This window comes from Hyperolius riggenbachi, chromosome 2 (assembly GCF_040937935.1).
Source record: "Hyperolius riggenbachi isolate aHypRig1 chromosome 2, aHypRig1.pri, whole genome shotgun sequence".
Classification (NCBI taxonomy): Eukaryota; Metazoa; Chordata; class Amphibia; order Anura; family Hyperoliidae; genus Hyperolius; species Hyperolius riggenbachi.
This window is the reverse complement of record NC_090647.1, coordinates 538,228,932-538,250,859: the sequence shown is the minus strand read 5'-3', so window position 1 is coordinate 538,250,859 and position 21,928 is coordinate 538,228,932. Positions and strand designations below refer to the sequence as shown.

Genomic DNA, 21,928 nt, shown 5'->3' with positions numbered 1-21,928 from the left:
CAGGAAGTTTAAACAGTAGAGCGCCCTCTACTGTTTAAACTTCCCCTGGACAGGAAGTTCAGTAGCCGGAGCGGAGCGGAAGCGGAGAAGAAGACAGCGGGGACTCGCACCGGCCGGAACAAGTAATGTATGCAGGGGGCGGCAGCAGCGGCAGCTCCACAGATTGTGATCGGTTTCAGGCTGAAATCGATTCACAATCTGTTTGCAGTAAAGGCAGCCATACGATCCCTCTCTGATCAGATTCGATCAGAGAGGGATCTATCTGTTGGTCGAATCTGATGGCAAATCGATCAGTGTATGGCCACCTTAATAGAATAGACTGTGTAGAGTATGGCTCTTATACTACATGGAAGAGGGTAAAATTGGCTTTAGATCTTTAATTTATCCAAAGACTTTTATCTTATGTGTGTACCTAGCATAAATGTTTTGACTGGCTGATTGGCTAATCACTGACCAATTTTTACCACCTGAGCGTCAACAGATATTGATTGTGTAGCTAAACCCTCATACTGCATGGAGGTGGTAAAATTGGTCACTGATTGGCCAACCATAATTAAAAGTGTGTACCAAGATTTAGTCATGTGACTCTCTTTAGAGCTATAGCAGGCAGCATGATTACCGCCGTCTGCTGTTACGTTTCCTATCAGTACACAACCCTTGTGCAGTCTTGTTGGTTTGCTTCTCCACAGTGGCGTAGCAATAGGAGATGCAGAGGTTGTGACTGCACTAGGGCCCCTGGACCAGAGGGGCCCACTACCAGCCATCCTCCATCCATCTTATTAGCTTTTCATTGGTGCTATGCTGGTAATGAATTCCCTCTATATGTGCATTGCATAGTGGTAATCCTTAACTAGCTGTTCCCATACTCTGATGACACTTCTCTGACACTGCAGCTGTCCTCGGTAGGTTTTGGGGCTCCATATCAATACAGTGCTTGGGGCCCCATCAGGGGCGTATCTGGGTAATATATCGCCTATGGCAAACAATGAAATTGTGCCCCCCTCCCCCCCCCCCACACACACACAGTCAGAGCCCCCCTCCCCTCTAAAAACAGCATCATTATGGTTGCTTGTGTGTTTTGGCTCAGGATATTGCTGAGGTTACTTTTTTGGAAATAGCTCTTGTTATTCACTCTCTGTCCTTTGTTCTAACACTAAGCAAAGTACGTCCAATCAGGCCCGGCCCTAGACTTTTTGCCGCCTGAGGCAATTTTTTAAAGAAATCGCCGCCGCCCCCCCCCCCCCCCCTCCCAAGCCGTTGTTGTGGGGGGCCGCCCAAGCTGGAGGGGATAGCAGGCAGGAAGGGGGTATTGGGCCTAGCGGCGGGGAGGGGGGTCGGACCCCCCCTCCCTCGCCTGGGTCCCCCGTCCTCCGCTTCCCTCCAGCTTTAAAAAGGTCCGTGCTGTGGCTGCAGCTATTCGTAAGAGGCAACGGGCGGGGATTACTCACCTCTTCCTCGTTCCAGGCCAGCGTGCGCTCCACTGATGTCACCTCCCCGCCGCTAGGCCCAATACCCCCTTCCTGCCCGCTATCCCCTCCAGCTCGGGCGGCCCCCCACACACATGGACGGGCGGGTGCCGCCCCCAGAAGTGCCGCCTGAGGCAAAAGTTTCACCCCGCCTCATGGGCGGGCCGGCCCTGCGTCCAACATGCATAAGTTAAGTAGCCGTGTCCCCCAGACAACAGCATTAATCTGATCTGAGGTCTGAATGACAGGGAAGCATGAAGGCAGGCAGGCCGCTGCAGCACAGGGGCAGGCAATGGCGCCCATGGTGCTGTAGCGCCCGTGGCACAAGCCCATGCCTGCACCCCTCTAGGTACGCCTCTGGGCCCCATGTGAAACTCATACTGGGGCCTCAAGTGCCTTAGTTACATCACCTTTTAAACAATACCAGTTGCCTGGCTGCCCTGCTGGCTGCAGTAATGTCTGAATCATACCACAAACAAGCATGCAGCTATTCTTGTGAGTTCTAATACTCTTGTCAGAAACACCTGATCTGCTGCATGCTTGTTCAGGGTCTATGGCTAAAATTATTAAAGGCAGAGGATCAGCAGGACTGCCAGGCAACTGGTATGGAAATAAATATGGCAGCCTTATGCTTCTTGTTACACGTCACTTGTCCTTTAAACTTCCAAAGATGAAGGCAGTGTGGGCAAACATCCTGCCTAGTAAGCCCTGCCCTGTGTATTTGGGTAATGGGATCCCCATAAGTACTCTCTAAACAAGGAAGTGAAAGGAGCTCTGTGCATGTGGATTAGATGCCAAGCAAATATCCCATCCTAAATGGGCTGGGAGGAAACAGCTATTTCACCGTGTCGCTAGTTTGACCACGTATCAAAGAAACATTTTGTTTCTTGTTTTTGTTGTTGTTTTTTTTTCTGTTTGTTTTTCAGGCCATGGCCCATATGCAATAAACTTTTTCTCCTGAGCAGGGGCATAATTAGCAATCATTGCCCCCCTGCAATATTTTAGGATGGGGCCCCCAACCCCCTGCATTATATATTCAATATGGACCCCCATATTAGTATATCAGGAAGTGATTAATATAAGGGCACAGAGGTCAGGGTTAAGTGTAAGGGGAGAGAGAGTATGAGAGTGAGTGAGAGAAAGTGAAAGAGAGAGTGAATGAGTGAGAATGAGTAAGCTAGAGAGTGTGAGTGAGTGAGTGAGTGAGTGAGTGAGTGAGTGAGTGAGTGAGTGAGTGAGTGAGTGAGTGAGTGAGAGTGAAAGAGAGTGAGTGAGTGTGTAAGTAAGAGAGAGTAAGTGAGAGAGAGTAAGTGAGAGAGAGTAAGTGAGTGAGAGAGTGAGTAAGTGAGAGTGAGTGAGTAAGTGAGAGTGAGTGAGTAAGTGAGAGTGAGTGAGTGAGTGTGAGTAAGCGAGAGAGAATGAGTAAGTGAGAGTGAGTGAGTAAGTGAGAATGAGTAAGTGAGAGTGAGTAAGCGAGAGAGAGTGAGTAAGTGAGAGTGAGCAGGGCCGGGCCGAGGCATAGGCTGGAGAGGCTCCAGCCTCAGGGCGCAGTGTAAGAGGGGGCGCAGAATTCATTCAGCTGTCATTCCTAATTGTGTTTGAAGCAGAAAGAAACAAGAAAAGGGGATACATAGCAGTGACTGCAAGCCAGATAACTAGATATTAAGGTGTTGGGGAGGTTGTGGGCCCTGTGGCCCTCTTAGTCTAATAGCAATCAGTGTGTGACGGCTGGGGTGGGAGGGATGGAGGGGCGCACTTTGGTGTCTCAGCCTTGGGTGCTGGAGGACCTTGTCCCGGCTCTGAGAGTGAGTGAGTGTGAGTAAGCGAGAGAGAGTGAGAGAGTGAGTAAGTGAGAGCGAGTGTGAGTAAGTGAGAGAGAGAGTGAGTGAGTGTGAGTAAGTGAGAGAGAGAGTGAGTGAGTAAGTGAGAGTGAGTGAGTAAGTGAGAGTTAGTGAGTGAGTGTGAGTAAGTGAGAGAGAATGAGTGAGTGAGTGATTCTAACACTAAGCTTAGCAAACACCACCTACTTGCACATTACAATAACGTCATAACACTTTAACACATGGCACTTACGTGTCCAGACGGTGGTGTTGAAGAATGCCGTCAGAGGACAGGAGTTCTGCTGGACGTAGATCCCATACGGGATTGAAGGCATCAGATTTGAAAAACTGACAACGGATCCAGTGGTCGTGGTGGTATTCGTAGCACTGCCGTCTTTGTACAAGGTCACGCTGTAAGAGGCGCCGCCCGACGCCCCTTGCTTGATCAGTCTAATTTGGATGAAATCACTCTTGACGGTTAATAGTTGAATGGACACTGATGCTTGTGCTGAAAGAAAAACCATGCAAAACCGGTCAGTGTACCGGGAAGTGGTCATTTTTATGGAACCATTAGTTGTAATAAGCATACATCACAACTGTAAAGAAAAAAAGTTTAAAAAACAGTTGTAGTTGTTCCAAAATAAAATTAAAAATACCTGCAACACCAGTTCTTAGCAGCCTTAAAATGATGTTCTCTTAAATGCCCTAAATGCATATAAACTGAGGCGTTAATCTGAGGCCTGTCATCTTTTGAGTTTCCTTAGCGCTGATGTATAAGAATTTTTGAAATGGTTCTGAGATCCTTCAGAGATTCAGGAACAAGAAGAGACAAGGTGCAGAAATACTATTCTAGAAAAACACATCAAGTGTTGCTGGCAGTTTAACTCACTACTAAAGTCAGTGAAAAGTTATATACTTACCTCTGTAGTTGGAAGCCTCTGTGTGGTCCACAGACTTCCTGAATTCTCATGGAGCCCACTGTTGCAGCTCAGGGTCACTCTATACCTATTTGACTCACTGATTTGTTTATCTTTTGGCCCTTTTCCCAGTCATGGACAAGTGCATCTGGACTAGGCATGCATGAGTTAGGTCCACACCAGGGGCGTACTAACTAGGGGGCCCCTAGAGGTATGGGAGGGCCCCAGAGGTATGGGAGGGCCCCAACTACTAAACTTCCCTTTCTCTGATACTCCAGATCAGGTATTCTTGTGGCTACACATGCTATGGTTGTGAAGATCCGGATGGTCTCACTTGTTTTATGACCCTTGGATGAACCCCCATGTTGTGAGGGTCAAAAAGGGGAGACAAGGAAAGGGTTCTGAACATTAAGGGGGCCTTATGAACGTTTTTCTGGCTTTTCTGGGGGCCCGATGAATTGTAGTTATGCCCCTAGTCAGGGACGAGCAGAGGCATAGGCCAGAGAGGCTCCAGCCTCAGGGCGCAGTGTAGGAGGGGGGCGCACAAGTCACTCAGCTATCATTCCCCTATTGTGTTTGAAGCAGAGAGAAATAAGAAAAGGGGATACATGGCAGTGACTGCAAGCCAGATAACTACAGATGAAGGTGTTGGAGGCCCTGGGGCGCCTCTTAGTCTAATAGCAATCAGTGTGTGACGCTGCGGTGGAAGGGATGGAGGGGCGCACTTTGGTGTCTCAGCCTTGGGTGCTGGAGGACCTTGTCCCGGCTAGTCCACACATGCCCAGTATAACAAAGTCACTTATGCACGGCTCTTCTTTTCCACAAACGAGCTTGCATCCAGAAGAACCCTATTTGACTGTCATGTGGTACCCAGAGGCGTCCGAGCCATTAGGCAGCTATAAATTTTCGCCTAAGGCGACAGGAAGAGGCAAGGGCGCTTCTGCACTGAGTAGTGAGAGAAGAAATGCCTCTCAGCTGACTCAGGTGTCAGTTTACACAGCAGCAGCAGCGGGGCTGACTGGACTTCAGCTCAATGATTCAAAGAACCACAGTAATGAATGAGTCAGTGAGAGAAGGCACTCATCCTAGTCAGGGATCCGAGGAGTACAGCATCATCAGCTCCTGAGTCCGACTCCTGAGAATTCAGTCCCTCTCTCTCTGCTACTGGTAACTGCGTGGATGTAGAGACTGTGTAGCAGCCAGGCATTGACTTCCCCCCAGGCCGCCTTTCATTTAATGATTTAGGGTTGGTCCTGTGTCTGCTGTATTCAGGTTTGTTGATGTAAGGCAATGTAAAACACTAGGCTAGCTGATAAAAGTGCAATTAGAGGGCAGGCAAGCTGGTAAATATACACAGCATGATGTAGAACTCGTCTGGAGGGTCAGTGGGAAAAAATCTGTCTGGTCTCTCCCCATTGTTATAATGACTGCAAGTGCAGATAAGGTCTTAAACAGGTTGAAAAGTTTTGACCGTCCCTAGACTCCAGGAGGGCTGCTTGCTGACTTGTGTAAGAGACTGGCAGGGACAGCAGTCCTATTACCAGCAACTAGTCTCTGTGTAATGTGGGACTGCAATACAGATAAACTGCTCCATCTCAGGCTATTCTCAGTCTCACTCCACTCCTCCTATCTCTGTATGTGTATAGTGTATGTCTACTGTGTGCTGTGTATAGTGTGCTCTGTGTGTGTGTGCGTGTGTGCGTGTGTGTGTGTGCTGTGCTGTGCGTGTCTAAAGTGTGTGTGTGTGTGTACTGTGTATAGTGTGTATGTTGTGTGCAGTGTATGTACTGTGTGTGTGTGTACACTGCGTGTGTGTGTATAGTGTTTGTGTGTACTGTGTGTGGTGTGTGTGAGTGCATGCCGCAATAAGTATATTTTATGGTAGCAAAAAAGTTTCTGTACCGTGTTAGCCAAACAAATTATATAGGTAGAAAAAAAATTAAAAGGTATTATTTCTTACAAAACGTTGTTTTTTTCTACCTATATATTTTATGGTGAAACGCTCTGCTGCATAACAACTATTTTCTGGTGAACCCAATAAGTATATTTTCTGGTGAAACGCTGCTGCATTATGATTTTCGGGGGTCTTGGGGGTAGGGTCCACCACAGGAGTGGTGTTTACCATGAGGGGTGCGGGGTATGGGACTGGGGGCAATCACGGGGGGGGGGGGGGTGCCACAGGATTTCTCGCCTGGAGTGACAAAATGGCTAGAGACGCCCCTGGTGGTACCCATGCTGGAACAGCTGGAACCGTGGGCTGTAGGAGGATCATCTTGGAGCTTCCAAATACTGAGGTAAGTATCTAACTTTTTTTTTTACTCCTGTTCAAGCACTCTTTAATAACCGTTCTCTTCCTTTTCCTGGTTGAGTGCTATATCTTTGAGTTAATGAACCCAATCTGGGTAGTGCACAACTCTTGGCTGTAGTATTATCGTTCTGCTGGCGTGTAAGTGTTATTTTGCCACTAGTGAGTTGGGGGCAGGGGGAGCTGAATGAGGCTGCTGCTCAAATTCCCGGCGGCAACTTGGAGGGAGAAGTAATTCAGGGTCCGGCGGTTGCCGTAACGCCAAATCACCCTCTGAGCCAAGCGCCTAAGCTGGGCATCACTATAATACTAATGTTTCGCTGCTGGCTTCCATTGTACTACTGGTGTATTTTTTATATCAGCTTGCAACACTTCCGTAATGGAAGCTTCAATGCATCTCAAGAGCACTGCATACATATGGCAAAAGCATCTCAGAAACTTCTTAGGATCTCTGAAGAAGCACTAAAGTATCTCAAAAGCATGTGTGTGTACAATTCTTATCTGCTCTACTTATAAGCTAGAAAGTAGTTTACTCTGTAGAGCATGTCTGTTATAACTTGTAGTGTTTCAGAAAATGATTGCATTCTATCTCCAAGACTAGGAACAAATCTAAAATACTTTCCAATAGGTCACTAATCAGTATTCTCAAATGTTGATTTTTGTGCGATATAAGCTTTCTTGGCTATGATTAAGAAATTTAGGTCTGACTCGAGTACAAGTCAATCCCTATACTTTTATTTAGTGAGTCAGATCTAAATATCTAGACTTATAGTTGAGGGTATACAGTATATAGAAATAGGTGTCAATAATAAATGTAATGTTTAGTATGCCACATCACTTTGCTATCCTCTGCCATTTCAGAAAAACTACCATTAATCACTGTGCAAACTATTCACTTACATCATTTTTCGTTATCACATCTCATTGTTCCCACCCTATCCTCATTAGTACTGTTTACACCACGGTGACTTACCACAGGAAGAAACTGTTGTTGACGTTGATGTCGTTGTTGAGGATGTGCTACTTGTTGTTCTAGTGGTGGAGGTAGTAGTGGAAGTAGTTGCAGAGGTTGTCGTGGTAGTAGTTGCAGAGGTTGCCGCGGTAGAAGTAGTTGCAGGGGTTGTCGCGGTAGAAGTAGTTGCAGAAGTTGCTGTTGTAGAATTAGCTGCAGTGGTTGTCGCAGTAGAATTAATTGCAGGGGTTGTCGTGGTAGAATGAATTGCAGTGGTTGTCGCGGTAGAATTAATTGCAGAGGTTATTGCGGTAGAAGTAGTTGCAGGGGTTGTTGTGGTAGAATTAATTGCAGTGGTTGTCGCAGTAGAACTAGTTGCAGGGGTTGTCGTGGTAGAATTAATTGCAGAGGTTGTCGCGGTAGAAGTAGTTGCAGGGGTTGTTGTGGTAGAATTAATTGCAGTGGTTGTCGCGGTAGAATTAATTGCAGGGGTTGTCGTGGTAGAAGTAGTTGCAGGGGTTGCTGTGGTAGAATGAATTGCAGTGGTTGTCGCGGTAGAATTAATTGCAGAGGTTATTGCGGTTGAAGTAGTTGCAGACGTTGTCGTGGTAGAATTAATTGCAGAGGTTATTGTGGTAGTAGTTGCAGGGGTTGTTGTAGTAGAATTAATTGCAGTGGTTGTCGAGGTAGAATTAATTGCAGAGGTTATTGTGGTAGTAGTTGCAGGGGTTGTTGTAGTAGAATTAATTGCAGTGGTTGTCGTGGTAGAATTAATTGCAGAGGTTATTGTGGTAGTAGTTGCAGGGGTTGTCGTGGTAGAATTAATTGCAGAGGTTATTGCGGTAGAAGTAGTTGCAGGGGTTGTCGTGGTAGAATTAATTGCAGAGGTTGTCGCGGTAGAAGTAGTTGCAGGGGTTGTTGTGGTGGAATTAATTGCAGAGGTTGTCGCAGTAGAAGTAGTTGCAGGGATTGTTGTGGTGGAATTAATTGCAGGGGTTGTTGTGGTGGAATTAATTGCAGTGGTTGTCGCGATAGAACTAGTTGCAGGGGTTGTCGTGGTAAAATTAATTGCAGAGGTTATTGCGGTAGAAGTAGTTGCAGGGGTTGTGGTAGAATTAATTGCAGTGGTTGTCGTGGCAGAACTAGTTGCAGGGGTTGTCGTGGTAGAATTAATTGCAGAGGTTGTCGCGGTAGAAGTAGTTGCAGGGGTTGTTGTGGTAGAATTAATTGCAGTGGTTGTTGCGGTAGAACTAGTTGCAGGGGTTGTCGTCGTAGAATTAATTGCAGAGGTTATTACGGTAGAAGTAGTTGCAGGGGTTGTCGTGGTAGAATTAATTGCAGAGGTTGTCGCGGTAGAAGTAGTTGCAGGGGTTGTTGTGGTAGAATTAATTGCAGTGGTTATCGCAGTAGAACTAGTTGCAGGGGTTGTCGTGGTAGAATTAATTGCAGAGGTTATTGCGGTAGAAGTAGTTGCAGGGGTTGTCGCGGTATAACTCATTGCAGAGGTTATTGCAGTAGAACTAGTTGCAGGGGTTGTTATGGTAGAATTAATTGCAGAGGTTGTCGCGTTAGAACTAGTTGCAGGGGTTGTCATGGTAGAATTAATTGCAGAGGTTGTCGTGGTAGAATTAGTTGCAGAAGTTGTCGTGGTAGAATTAATTGCAGAGGTTGTCGCAGTAGAATTAGTTTCAGGGGTTGTAGTGGTAGAATTAGTTGCAGAAGTTGTCATAGTAGGAGTAGTTGCATTAGTTGCCGTGCTAGCAGTGGTTGCTGTTGTAGTGGGAGTTGTGCTGCTGTTTGTTATTGCTGATGTGGTGGTGGAGTTAGTAATAAAATTAGATGGGACAGTTGTTGTAGCCATTGTTGTGTTATTTGTGTTGGATGCTGTTTGTGTGACGTTTGTAGCTGTTGGTATGCTGGTTGCAGCAGATCCTGTCTGTAAGGGTGCTGTAGCTACTGTTGTCGTGGTAGAAGTAGTTACATTAGTTGCCATGCTAGCAGTGGTGGTTGTTGTAGTGGGAGTTGTGCTGTTTGTTATTGCTGCTGTAGTAGTGGAGATAGTTGTAGAAGTAGATGGGACAGTAGTTGTTGTATTAGTAATAACTGCTGCGGTAGTAGCATTTGAGACACTTATTGAAGTGGAAGTCTGTGCTGAACTAGGAATGGTCCCGGAAGAGGTTGACATAGTTCCGGTGTTAGTTGCTGTTGTCGTCTGCACTGTAGAATTTGAGGCAGTTGATTCTGAAGATATTGGCTTAGTTGTGTTAGTTACAGTGGATCCTGTTCCAGTTGTAATTGTAGTGCTGGTTATGGCAGACCCTGTTGTTAAAGCGGTTGTAGTTGGTGTTGTGCTGGATGTGGTAAACCCGGTTTGTATGGATGATGTAGTTATTGGTGTGTTATTTGTGTTGGATGCTGTTTGTGTGAAGTTTGTAGCTGTTGGTGTGCTGGTTGCAGCAGATCCTGTCTGTAAGGGTGCTGTAGCTACTGTTGTGCTGGTTGTAGGAGATCCTGTTTGGGTAGATGTTATAGTTGGTGTTGTGCTGGTTGTGGTAGATTCTGTTTGGGTAGATGTTATAGTTGGTGTTGTGCTGGTTGTGGTAGATCCTGTTTCAGTAAAATGTGTAGCTGTTGGTATGCTGGTGACAGAAGATCCTGTCTGTAAGGTTGTTGTAGCTACTGTTGTGCTGGTTGTAGTAGATCCTGTTTGGGTGGACACCATAGTTGGTGTTGAGCTGGTTGTAGTAGATCCTGTTTGAGTAGACATTATAGTTGGTGTTGTGCTGGTTGTAGTAGATTCTGTTTGGGTGGATGTTATAGCTGGTGTTGTACTGGTGGTGGTAGATCCTGTTCCAGTAAAATTTGTAGCTGTTGGTATGCTGGTGGCAGAAGATCCTGTCTGTAAGGGTGCTGTAGCTACTGTTGTGCTGGTTGTAGCAGATCCTGTTTGGGTGGATGCTATAGCTGGTGTTATGCTGGTTGTGGTAGATTCTGTTTGTGTGGATGTTACATTTAGCATCGTGCTGGTTGTAGTAGATTCTGTTTGGGTGGATGTTATAGCTGGTGTTGTACTGGTGGTGGTAGATCCTGTTCCAGTAAAATTTGTAGCTGTTGGTATGCTGGTGGCAGAAGATCCTGTCTGTAAGGGTGCTGTAGCTACTGTTGTGCTGGTTGTAGCAGATCCTGTTTGGGTGGATGTTATAGCTGGTGTTATGCTGGTTGTGGTAGATTCTGTTTGTGTGGATGTTACATTTAGCATCGTGCTGGTTGTAGTAGATTCTGTTTGGGTGGATGTTATAGTTGGTGTTGTACTGGTTGTGGTAGATCCTGTTTCAGTAAAATTTGTAACTGTTGGTATGCTGGTGGCAGAAAATCCTGTCTGTAAGGTTGTTGAAGCTACTGTTATACTGGTTGTAGCAGATCCTGTTTGGGTGGATGTTATAGCTGGTGTTGTGCTGGTTGTGGTAGATTCTGTTTGGATGGATGTTATAGTTGGTGTTGTGCTGGTTGTAGCAGATCCTGTTTGGGTTGACATTATATTTGGTGTTGAACTGGTTGTGGTAGATTCTGTTTGTGTGGATGTTACATTTGGCATCGTGCTGGTTGTAGTAGATTCTGTTTGGGTGGATGTTATAGCTGGAGTTGTACTGGTTGTGGTAGATCCTGTTTGTGTGAAGTTTGTAGCTGTTGGTGTGCTGGTTGCAGCAGATCCTGTCAGCAAGGTTGCTGTAGCTACTGTTGAGCTAGATTCTGTTTGGGTGGATGTTATAGCTAGGGTTGTGCTGGTTGCAGCAGATACTGTTTGGGTGGACATTATAGTTGGTGTTAAACTGGTTGAGGTAGATTCTGTTTGGGTGAATGTTACATTTGGCATTGTGCTGGTTGTCGTAGATTCTGTTTGGGTAGATGTTATAGATGGTGTCACGCTGGTAGCAGTAGATCCTGTGATGTTTGTAGCTGTTGGAATGCTGGTTGCAGCAGATCCTGTTTGTAAGGGTGCTGTAGCTACTGTTGTGCTGGTTTTGCTAGATTCTGTTTGGGTGGATGTTATAGCTAGTGTTGTGCTGGTTGTGGTAGATCCTGTTTGAGTAAAGACTGTAGCTGTTGGTTCGCTAGATGTGGCAGACCCAGTTTGTGTGGACAGTGTAGCTGGTAAAGTACTGGTTGTAGCAGACTCTATTTGTGTGGTGTTTGTAGCAGTTGGTGTGCTGATTGTTGCAGATGCTGTCTGTGTAGATATCATTGGTGGTGTTGTGCTGGTTGCTGTAAATTCTGTTTGAGTGGTATTTGCAATTGTTGTTGTAATGGTTGTCATTGAACTTGATTGTGTGGATGCTATAGCTATGGGTGTTTCAGTTGTTGCTAATTCTGTTTGTGTGGTTGTTGTGGCTGGTGTTGTGCTAGATGCTGGAGATCCTGTTTGTGTGGATGCTGAAGTCTGTGTTTCAGTTGTTGCTGATTCTGTTTGTGTGGTTGCTGTGGCTTGTGTTGTGCTAAATGCTGGAGATCCTGTTTGTGTGGAAGGTGAAGTCTGTGTCTCAGTTGTTGCGGATTCGGTTTGTGTGGGTATTGTGGCTATTGCGCTAGATACTGGAGATCCTGTTTGTGTGGAAGGTGAAGTCTGTGTCTCAGTTGTTGCGGATTCGGTTTGTGTGGTTATTGTGGCTATTGTGCTAGATACTGGAGATCCTGTTTGTGTGGATGCTGTAGTTGAAGGTGTTTCGGTTGTTGCTGATTCTGTCTGTGTGGTTGTTGTGGTTGATTTTGTGCTAGATACTGGAGATCCTGTTTGAGTGGATGCTGAAGTTGTGAATGTTTCAGTTGTTGCTGATTCTGTTTGTGTGGACGATGTGGCTTGTGTTGTGCGAAATACTGGAGATCCTGTTGGTGTGGATGCTGAAGTTTGTGTTTCAGTTGTTGCTGATTCTGTGTGTGTGGTTGATGTGACTGATGTTGTACTAAGTGCTGAAGATCCTGTTTGGGTTGATCCTATCGTGACTGTTTCAGTTGTTGCTGATTCTGTTTGTGTGGCTGTTGTGGCTTCTGTTGTGCTAGATGCTGAAGATCCTGTTTGTGTGGATAGTGAAGTCTGTGTCTCAGTTGTTGCTGATTCGGTTTGTGTGGTTGTTGTGGCTGGTGTTGTGCTAGATACTGGAGATCCTGTTTGTGTGGATGCTGAAGTTTGTGTTTCAGTTGTTGCTGATTCTGTTTGTGTGGTTGATGTGGCTGATGTTGTACTAAGTGCTGAAGATCCTGTTTGTGTTGATCCTATCGTTGTGGCTGTTTCAGTTGTTGCTGATTCTGTTTGTGTCACTGTTATGGCTTCTGTTGCACTAGATGCTGGAGATCCTGTTTGTTTGGATGCTGTAGTTGAAGGTGTTTCGGTTGTTGCTGATTCTGTTTGTGTGGTTATTGTGGCTGTTGTGCTAGATACTGGAGATCCTGTTTGTGTGGATGGTGAAGTCTGTGTCTCAGTTGTTGCTGATTCTGTTAGTGTGGTTGTTGTGGCTGGTGTTGTGCTAGATGCTGGAGATCCTGTTTGTGTGATTGCTGAAGTTTGTGTTTCGGTTGTTACTGACTCTGTTTGTGTGGATATTAGGGCTGGTGGTGTGCTAGATACTAACAATTCTGTTTGTGTAGATGCTGAAGTTTGTGTCTCAGTTGTTGCTGATTCTGTTTGTGTGGTTGTTGTGGCTGGCGTTGTGCTAGATGCTGGAGATCCTGTTTGTGTGAATGCTGTAGTTGTAGGTGTTTCGGTTGTTGCTGATTCGGTTTGTGTGGTTGTTGTGGCTAGTGTGCTAGATACTGGAGATTCTGTTTGTGTGGATGGTGAAGTTTGTGTTTCAGTTGTTGCTGATTCTGTATGCGTTGTTGTTAAGGATGGTGTTGTGCTGGATACTGTAGATTCTGTTTGTGTGGATGGTGAAGTTTGTGTTTCAGTTGTTGCTGATTCTGTTTGTGTCACTGTTGTGGCTGGCGTTGTGCTAGATGCTGGAGATCCTGTTTGTGTGGATGCTGTAGTTGTAGGTGTTTCGGTTGTTGCTGATTCGGTTTGTGTGGTTGTTGTGGCTAGTGTGCTAGATACTGGAGATTCTGTTTGTGTGGATGGTGAAGTTTGTGTTTCAGTTGTTGCTGATTCTGTATGCGTGGTTGTAAAGGATGGTGTTGTGCTGGATACCGTAGATTCTGTTTGTGTGGATGCTATAGCTATGGGTGTTTCAGTTGTTCCTGATTCGGTTTGTGTGGTTGTGCCTGGTGTTGTGCTAGATGCTGGAGATCCTGCTTGTGTTGATGCTGAAGCCTGTGTTTCAGTCTGTGTTGATGCCTCACTTGTGGTCAGTGATGCTGGCATAGTTCCAGTAGAAAGTGGTGATGATGTTGTTAAAACTGGTGTAGAGTTCACCACTGTTGCACTGGATGTGTCAGTACTTCCAGCAGATGATAGAAATGATGTGGATTCCACAGTAGCTGAGGTTGTTGAGGAAGATGGAACTTCAGTACTGGTGATTGGTGCTGTTGCTGATGGTGAAGAATCTGCAGCTGTGGAGAAAAGTGTTGATAAAGTTTCAGTGACAGTTAAAGACCCAGTGGTTGATGATGATGCAGTGTCAGGACTTGTCAGTGATTGTTCTGTTGTACCACTGGAAACTGAGAAGGAAGATGATAATCCCACAGTTGAGCGTTCTGCTGTTGCTGATGGTGAAGAATCTGCAGCTGTGGAGACAATTGTTGATACAGTTTCAGTGACAGCTGGAGACCCAGTGGTTGATGATGTTGCAGTGTCAGGACTTGTTGTCAGTGATTGTTCTGTTGTACCACTGTAAACTGAGGAGGAAGATGTTATTCCCACAGTTGTGCTTTCTGATGTTCCTGTGGATGTGTCTGTAGAACTGACAGATGTCAAGACTGATGTTGCTGAAGTCACCACAGATGTCTCTGTTGTCACTTCACTTGTGGTCAATGATTCTGGGATTGTTGCAGTAGAAAGAGGTGATGATGTTGTCAGTGCTGGTGTAGAGTTCACCGCTGTTGCACTGGATGTGTCAGTACTTCCAGCAGATGATAGAATTGATGTGGATTCCACAGTAGCGGAGATTGCTGAGGAAGATGGAATTTCAGTACTGGTGATGGCTGCTGTTGCTGATGGTGAAGAATTTGCAGCTGTGGAGACAATTGTTGATAAAGTTTCAGGGATAGTTAATGACCCAGTGGTTGGTGAAGAATTTGCAGCTGTGGAGACAAGTGTTGATGCAGTTTCAGTGACAGCTGGAGACCCAGTGGTAGATGATGTTGCAGTGTCTGGACTTGTTGTCAGTGATTGTTCTGTTGTACCACTGGAAACTAAGGAGGAAGATGTTAATCCCACAGTTGTGCTTTCTGACGTTCCCATGGATGTGTCTGTAGGACTGACAGATGTCAAAACTGATGTTGCTGAAGTCACCACAGATGTCTCTGTTGTCAATTCACTTGTAGTCAGTGATTCTGGGATTGTTCCTGTAGAAAGAGGTGATGACGTTGTCAATGCTGGTGTAGAGTTCACCACTGTTACACTGGATGTGTCAGTACTTCCAACAGATGATAAGAATGATGTGGATTCCACAGTAGCTGAGGTTGTTGAGAAAGGTGGAACTTCAGTACTGGTGATAACTGTTGTTGCTGTTGGTGAAGAATCTGCAGCTGTGGAGACAATTGTTGATGCAGTTTGAGTGACAGCTGGAGACCCAGTGGTTGATGATGTTGCGGTGTCAGGACTTGTTGTCAATGAAGTTTCTGTTGAACCACTGGAAACTGAAGAGGAAGACGTTAATCCCACAGTTGAGCTTTCTGATGTTCCCATGGATGTGTCTGTAGGACTGACAGATGTCAAAACTGATGTTGCTGAAGTCACCACAGATGTCTCTGTTGTCACTTCAGTTGTGGTTAGTGATTCTGGGATTGTTCCAGTAGAAAGAGGTGATGATGTTGTCAGTGCTGGTGTAGAGTTCACCACTGTTGCACTGGATGTGTCAGTACTTCCAGCAGATGATAGGAATGATGTGGATTCCACAGTAGCTGAGGTTATCGAGGAAGATGGAACTTCAGTACTGGTGATCACTGTTGTTGCTGTTGGTGAAGAATCTGCAGCTGTGGAGACAATTGTTGAGGCAGTTTCAGTGACAGCTGGAGACCCAGTGGTTGATGATGTTGCAGTGTCAGGACTTGTTGTCAATGATTGTTCTGTTGTACCACTGGAAACTGAGGAGGAAGATGTTATTCCTACAGTTGAGCTTTCTGATGTTCCCATGGATGTGTCTGTAGGACTGACAGATGACAAAACTGATGTTGCTGAAGTCACCACAGATGTCTCTGTTGTCACTTCACTTGTGGTCTGTGATTCTGTGATTGTTCCAGTAGAAAGAGGTGATGATGTTGTCAGTGCTGGTGTAGAGTTCACCACTGTTGCACTGGATGTATCAGTACTTCCAGCAGATGATAAGAATGATGTGGACTCCACAGTAGCTGAGGTTGCTGAGGAAGATGGAACTTCAGTACTGGTGATAACTGTTGTTGCTGTTGGTGAAGAATCCGCAGCTGTGGAGACAATTGTTGATGCAGTTTCAGTGACAGCTGGAGACCCAGTGGTTGATGATGTTGCGGTGTCAGGACTTGTTGTCAATGAAGTTTCTGTTGTACCACTTGAAACTGAAGAGGAAGACGTTAATGCCACAGTTGAGCTTTCTGATGTTCCCATGGATGTGTCTGTAGGACTGACAGATGACAAAACTGATGTTGCTGAAGTCACCACAGATGTCTCTGTTGTCACTTCACTTGTGGTCTGTGATTCTGTGATTGTTCCAGTAGAAAGAGGTGATGATGTTGTCAGTGCTGGTGTAGAGTTCACCACTGTTGCACTGGATGTATCAGTACTTCCAGCAGATGATAAGAATGATGTGGACTCCACAGTAGCTGAGGTTGCTGAGGAAGATGGAACTTCAGTACTGGTGATTGCTGTTGTTGCTGATGGTGAAGAATCTGCAGCTGTGGACACAATTGTTGAGGCAGTTTCAGTGACAGCTGGAGACCCAGTGGTTGATGATGTTGCGGTGTCAGGACTTGTTGTCAATGAAGTTTCTGTTGTACCACTGGAAACTGAAGAGGAAGACGTTAATCCCACAGTTGAGCTTTCTGATGTTCCTATGGATGTGTCTGTAGGACTGACAGATGTCAAAACTGATGTTGCTGAAGTCACCACAGATGTCTCTGTTGTCACTCCACTTGTGGTCAGTGATTCTGTGATTGTTCCAGTAGAAAGAGGTGATGATGTTGTCAGTGCTGGTGTAGAGTACATCACTGTTGCACTGGATGTATCAGTACTTCCAGCAGATGATAGGAATGATGTGGATTCCACAGTAGCTGAGGTTATCGAGGAAGATGGAACTTCAGTACTGGTGATAACTGTTGTTGCTGTTGGTGAAGAATCTGCAGCTGTGGAGACAAGTGTTGATGCAGTTTCAGTGACAGCTGGAGACCCAGTGGTTGATGATGTTGCAGTGTCAGGACTTGTTGTCAATGATTGTTCTGTTGTACCACTTGAAACTGAGGAGGAAGATGTAATTCCTACAGTTGAGCTTTCTGATGTTCCCATGGATGTGTCTGTAGGACTGACAGATGACAAAACTGATGTTGCTGAAGTCACCACAGATGTCTCTGTTGTCACTTCACTTGTGGTCAGTGAATTTGTGATTGTTCCAGTAGAAAGAGGTGATGATGTTGTCAGTGCTGGTGTAGAGTTCACCACTGTTGCACTGGATGTGTCAGTACTTCCAGCAGATGATAGGAATGATGTGGATTCCACAGTAGCTGAAGTTATCGAGGAAGATGGAACTTCAGTACTGGTGATAACTGTTGTTGCTGTTGGTGAAGAATCTGCAGCTGTGGAGACAATTGTTGATGCAGTTTCAGTGACAGCTGGAGACCCAGTGGTTGATGATGTTGCGGTGTCAGGACTTGTTGTCAATGAAGTTTCTGTTGTACCACTGGAAACTGAAGAGGAAGATGTTATTCCCACAGTTGAGCTTTCTGATGTTCCCATGGATGTGTCTGTTGGACTGACGGATGACAAAACTGATGTTGCTGAAGTCACCACAGATGTCTCTGTTGTCACTTCACTTGTGGTCTGTGATTCTGTGATTGTTCCAGTAGAAAGAGGTGATGATGATGATGTCAGTGCTGGTGTAGAGTTCACCACTGTTGCACTGGATGTCTCAGTACTTCCAGCAGATGATAAGAATGATGTGGACTCCACAGTAGCTGAGGTTGCTGAGGAAGATGGAATTTCAGTACTGGTGATGGCTACTGTTGCTGATGGTGAAGAACCTGCAGCTGTGGAGACAATTGTTGATACAGTTTCAGTGACAGCTGGAGACCCAGTGGTTGATGATGTTGCGGTGTCAGGACTTGTTGTTAATGAAGTTTCTGTTGAACCACTGGAAACTGAGGAGGAAGATGTTAATCCCACATTTGAGCTTTCTGATGTTCCTGTGGATGTGTCTGTAGGACTGAGGGATGACAAAACTGATGTTGCTGAAGTCACCACAGATGTCTCTGTTGTCACTTCACTTGTGGTCAGTGAATTTGTGATTGTTCCAGTAGAAAGAGGTGATGATGATGTCAGTGCTGGTGTAGAGTTTACCACTGTTGCACTGGATGTGTCAGTACTTCCAGCAGATGATAAGAATGATGTGGACTCCACAGTAGCTGAGGTTGCTGAGGAAGATGGAACTTCAGTACTGGTGATAACTGTTGTTGCTGTTGGTGAAGAATCTGCAGCTGTGGAGACAATTGTTGAGGCAGTTTCAGTGACAGCTGGAGACCCAGTGGTTGATGATGTTGCGGTGTCAGGACTTGTTGTCAATGAAGTTTCTGTTGTACCACTGGAAACTGAGGAGGAAGATGTTATTCCCACAGTTGAGCTTTCTGATGTTCCCATGGATGTGTCTGTAGGACTGACAGATGTCAAAACGGATGTTGCTGAAGTCACCACAGATGTCTCTGTTGTCACTTCACTTGTGGTCAGTGATTCTGTGATTGTTCCAGTAGAAAGAGGTGATGATGTTGTCAGTGCTGGTGTAGAATTCACCACTGTTGCACTGGATGTGTCAGTACTTCCAGCAGATGACAAGAATGATGTGGATTCCACAGTAGCTGAGGTTATCGAGGAAGATGGAACTTCAGTACTGGTGATCACTGTTGTTGCTGTTGGTGAAGAATCTGCAGCTGTGGAGACAATTGTTGAGGCAGTTTCAGTGACAGCTGGAGACCCAGTGGTTGATGATGTTGCGGTGTCAGGACTTGTTGTCAATGAAGTTTCTGTTGTACCACTGGAAACTGAGGAGGAAGATGTTATTCCCACTGTTGAGCTTTCTGATGTTCCTGTGGATGTGTCTGTAGGACTGACGGATGACAAAACTGATGTTGCTGAAGTCACCACAGATGTCTCTGTTGTCACTTCGCTTGTGGTCAGTGATTCTGTGATTGTTCCAGTAGAAAGAGGTGATGATGATGTCAGTGCTGGTGTAGAGTTCACCACTGTTGCACTGGATGTCTCAGTACTTCCAGCAGATGATAAGAATGATGTGGACTCCACAGTAGCTGAGGTTGCTGAGGAAGATGGAACTTCAGTACTGGGGATTGTTGCTGTTGCTGATGGTGAAGAATCCGCAGCTGTGGACACAATTGTTGATGCAGTTTCAGTGACAGCTGGAGACCCAGTGGTTGATGATGTTGCGGTGTCAGGACTTGTTGTCAATGAAGTTTCTGTTGTACCACTGGAAACTGAAGAGGAAGATGTTAATCCCACAGTTGAGCTTTCTGATGTTCCCATGGATGTGTCTGTAGGACTGACAGATGTCAAAACTGATGTTGCTGAAGTCACCACAGATGTCTCTGTTGTCACTTCACTTGTGGTCAGTGATTCTGGGATTGTTCCAGTAGAAAGAGGTGATGATGTTGTCAGTGCTGGTGTAGAGTTCACCACTGTTGCACTGGATGTGTCAGTACTTCCAGCAGATGATAGGAATGATGTGGATTCCACAGTAGCTGAGGTTATCGAGGAAGATGGAACTTCAGTACTGGTGATAACTGTTGTTGCTGATGGTGAAGAATCTGCAGCTGTGGAGACGAGTGTTGATGCAGTTTCAGTGACAGCTGGAGACCCAGTGGTTGATGATGTTGCGGTGTCAGGACTTGTTGTCAATGAAGTTTCTGTTGTACCACTGGGAACTGAGGAGGAAGATGTTAATCCCACATTTGAGCTTTGTGATATTCCTGTGGATGTGTCTGTAGGACTGACAGATGTCAAAACTGATGTTGCTGAAGTCACCACAGATGTCTCTGTTGTCACGTCACTTGTGGTCAGTGATTCTGGGATTGTTCCTGTAGAAAGAGGTGATGATGATGTTAATGCTGGTGTAGAGTTCACCACTGTTGCACTGGATGTCTCAGTACTTCCAGCAGATGATAAGAATGATGTGGACTCCACAGTAGCTGAGGTTGCTAAGGAAGATGGAACTTCAGTACTGGTGATTGCTGTTGTTGCTGATGGTGAAGAATCTGCAGCTGTGGAGACAATTGTTGATACCGTTTCAGTGACAGCTGAAGACCCAATGGCTGATGATGCTGCAGTGTCATGACTTGTTGTCAGTGATTGTCCTGTTGTACCACTGGAAACTGAGGAGGAAGATGTTATTTCCACAGTTGAGCTTTCTGATGTTCCTGTGGATGTGTCTGTAGGACTGACAGATGACAAAACTGATGTTGCTGAAATCACCACAGATGTCTCTGTTGTCACTCCACTTGTGGTCAGTGATTCTGTGATTGTTCCAGTAGAAAGAGGTGATGATGTTGTCAGTGCTGGTGTAGAGTTCGCCACTGTTGCACTGGATGTGTCAGTACCTCCAGCAGATGATAGGAATGATGTGGATTCCACAGTAGCTGAGGTTACTGAGGAAGATGGAACTTCAGTACTGGTGATCAGTGTTGTTGCAGAATCTGCAGCTGTGGAGACAATTGTTGATACAGTTTCAGTGACAGCTGAAGACCCAGTGGTTGACGATGTTGCGGTGTCAGGACTTGTTGTCAATGAAGTTTCTGTTGTACCACTGGAAACTGAGGAGGAAGATGTTAATCCCACATTTGAGCTTTCTGATGTTCCTGTGGATGTGTCTGTAGGACTGACGGATGACAAAACTGATGTTGCTGAAGTCACCACAGATGTCTCTGTTGTCACTTCACTTGTGGTCAGTGATTCTGTCAGGAAATTACTTGTACTTGTTAGGTTAACAGATGCCGTGCTAGACTGTAGGGTTGTTGCATCACTTGCCTGACTTGTCGTAGGGCTGTCAGTTGAGGATGTCTGAGCATTTTGCACGGAAACATCTAGAATACAAATGTGAAAGAAAAAAAATGATTTAATATAATATGAATAAACACTTCAGTTTCCTCACACATCTCAAAAACATACAGATAAGTTAATTAGCTTTTCCCTAAAATTAACCCTAAACTAAAATGGACATATACATAGCAATGGACATATGACTATGGTAGAGATTAGGGGTGAGCCCTTCTGAGAGACAGTTTAGATACCTATACATCGAGGGATTTTGGTGGCTGATCGACCAAAAGACAGATCTTTCTCTGATCAGAGGTCTGTTGGCCGCCATAAACCGTAGGCCGATTCCTGATCGATTTCAGGATTAAATCATTTGGAAATCAGCCTTATGACATCACCTCATCACCATGCTGCCCACAGCCGCTGTCCCCCCTAATGTTTTATGACAACCCCCTCCCCAGTGCCCGTGCAGTTATACTTTACCTGCCACCATCCGCAATGTCGCCATCCTTGTATTTCTGCATTTGCGCCCCACGTGGTTGCCGGCGTTATAGCCTGAGTGACATCACCTACGCACCCCACTTGCTATATGCTGGTAGTCACTTGGGGCAAGAATGCAGAAGGACGAGAATGGCGGCAGCGCAGACTGCAACTGGTAAAGTATAACTGCATGGGCACCGGGAGGGGGCATAAAACAAAGGGGGGAGGGGCAGTGGCTGGGGGTTTCAGTCACATTTGCCATTCGCAATTATCGTACAACGCTACTGCCGCACACCTGATCGAGCATGTCGGGCCAAGATTCTCCAGCATGTTCGAGCGATACATGCCACCAATTTCGGCCCGAAATTGTTCGCATTGTCGATCAGGCATGCTCTTGGCAGCACCGATTTTCATCCGATTCCATTATAAACATCAAATCGGATAGTCGATTGGGCGCCAAGTCGAGTGATCTATGGGCAGCTTTAGTGACATGACTAGGTACTCCGTAAAGTGCTGCGAAAGATGTCAGCGCTATATAAATAATAAGAAATCAACTTCAGAGCAGCCATTCATTGAATACCCCTTTTTTAAAATATTTTAGGCTTTTAGATTATTTTAT

At 45.6% G+C, this 21,928-nt stretch overlaps 1 protein-coding gene across 2 annotated transcripts in view; it reads right to left on the bottom strand.

Annotated features, from left to right (window-relative positions):
• Window positions 1-21,928, bottom strand: part of LOC137547292 (pneumococcal serine-rich repeat protein-like) — a 106,738-nt gene that overhangs the window by 51,267 nt on the left and 33,543 nt on the right. For both annotated transcript variants that reach the window (XM_068270719.1, XM_068270720.1), the window contains exons 2-3: window positions 7,482-20,876; window positions 3,540-3,794 (exon numbers count right to left, since the gene is read on the bottom strand). In XM_068270719.1, coding sequence (XP_068126820.1) covers window positions 3,540-3,794; window positions 7,482-20,876 — 13,650 coding nt within the window. The remainder of the gene's footprint in view (window positions 1-3,539; window positions 3,795-7,481; window positions 20,877-21,928) is intronic.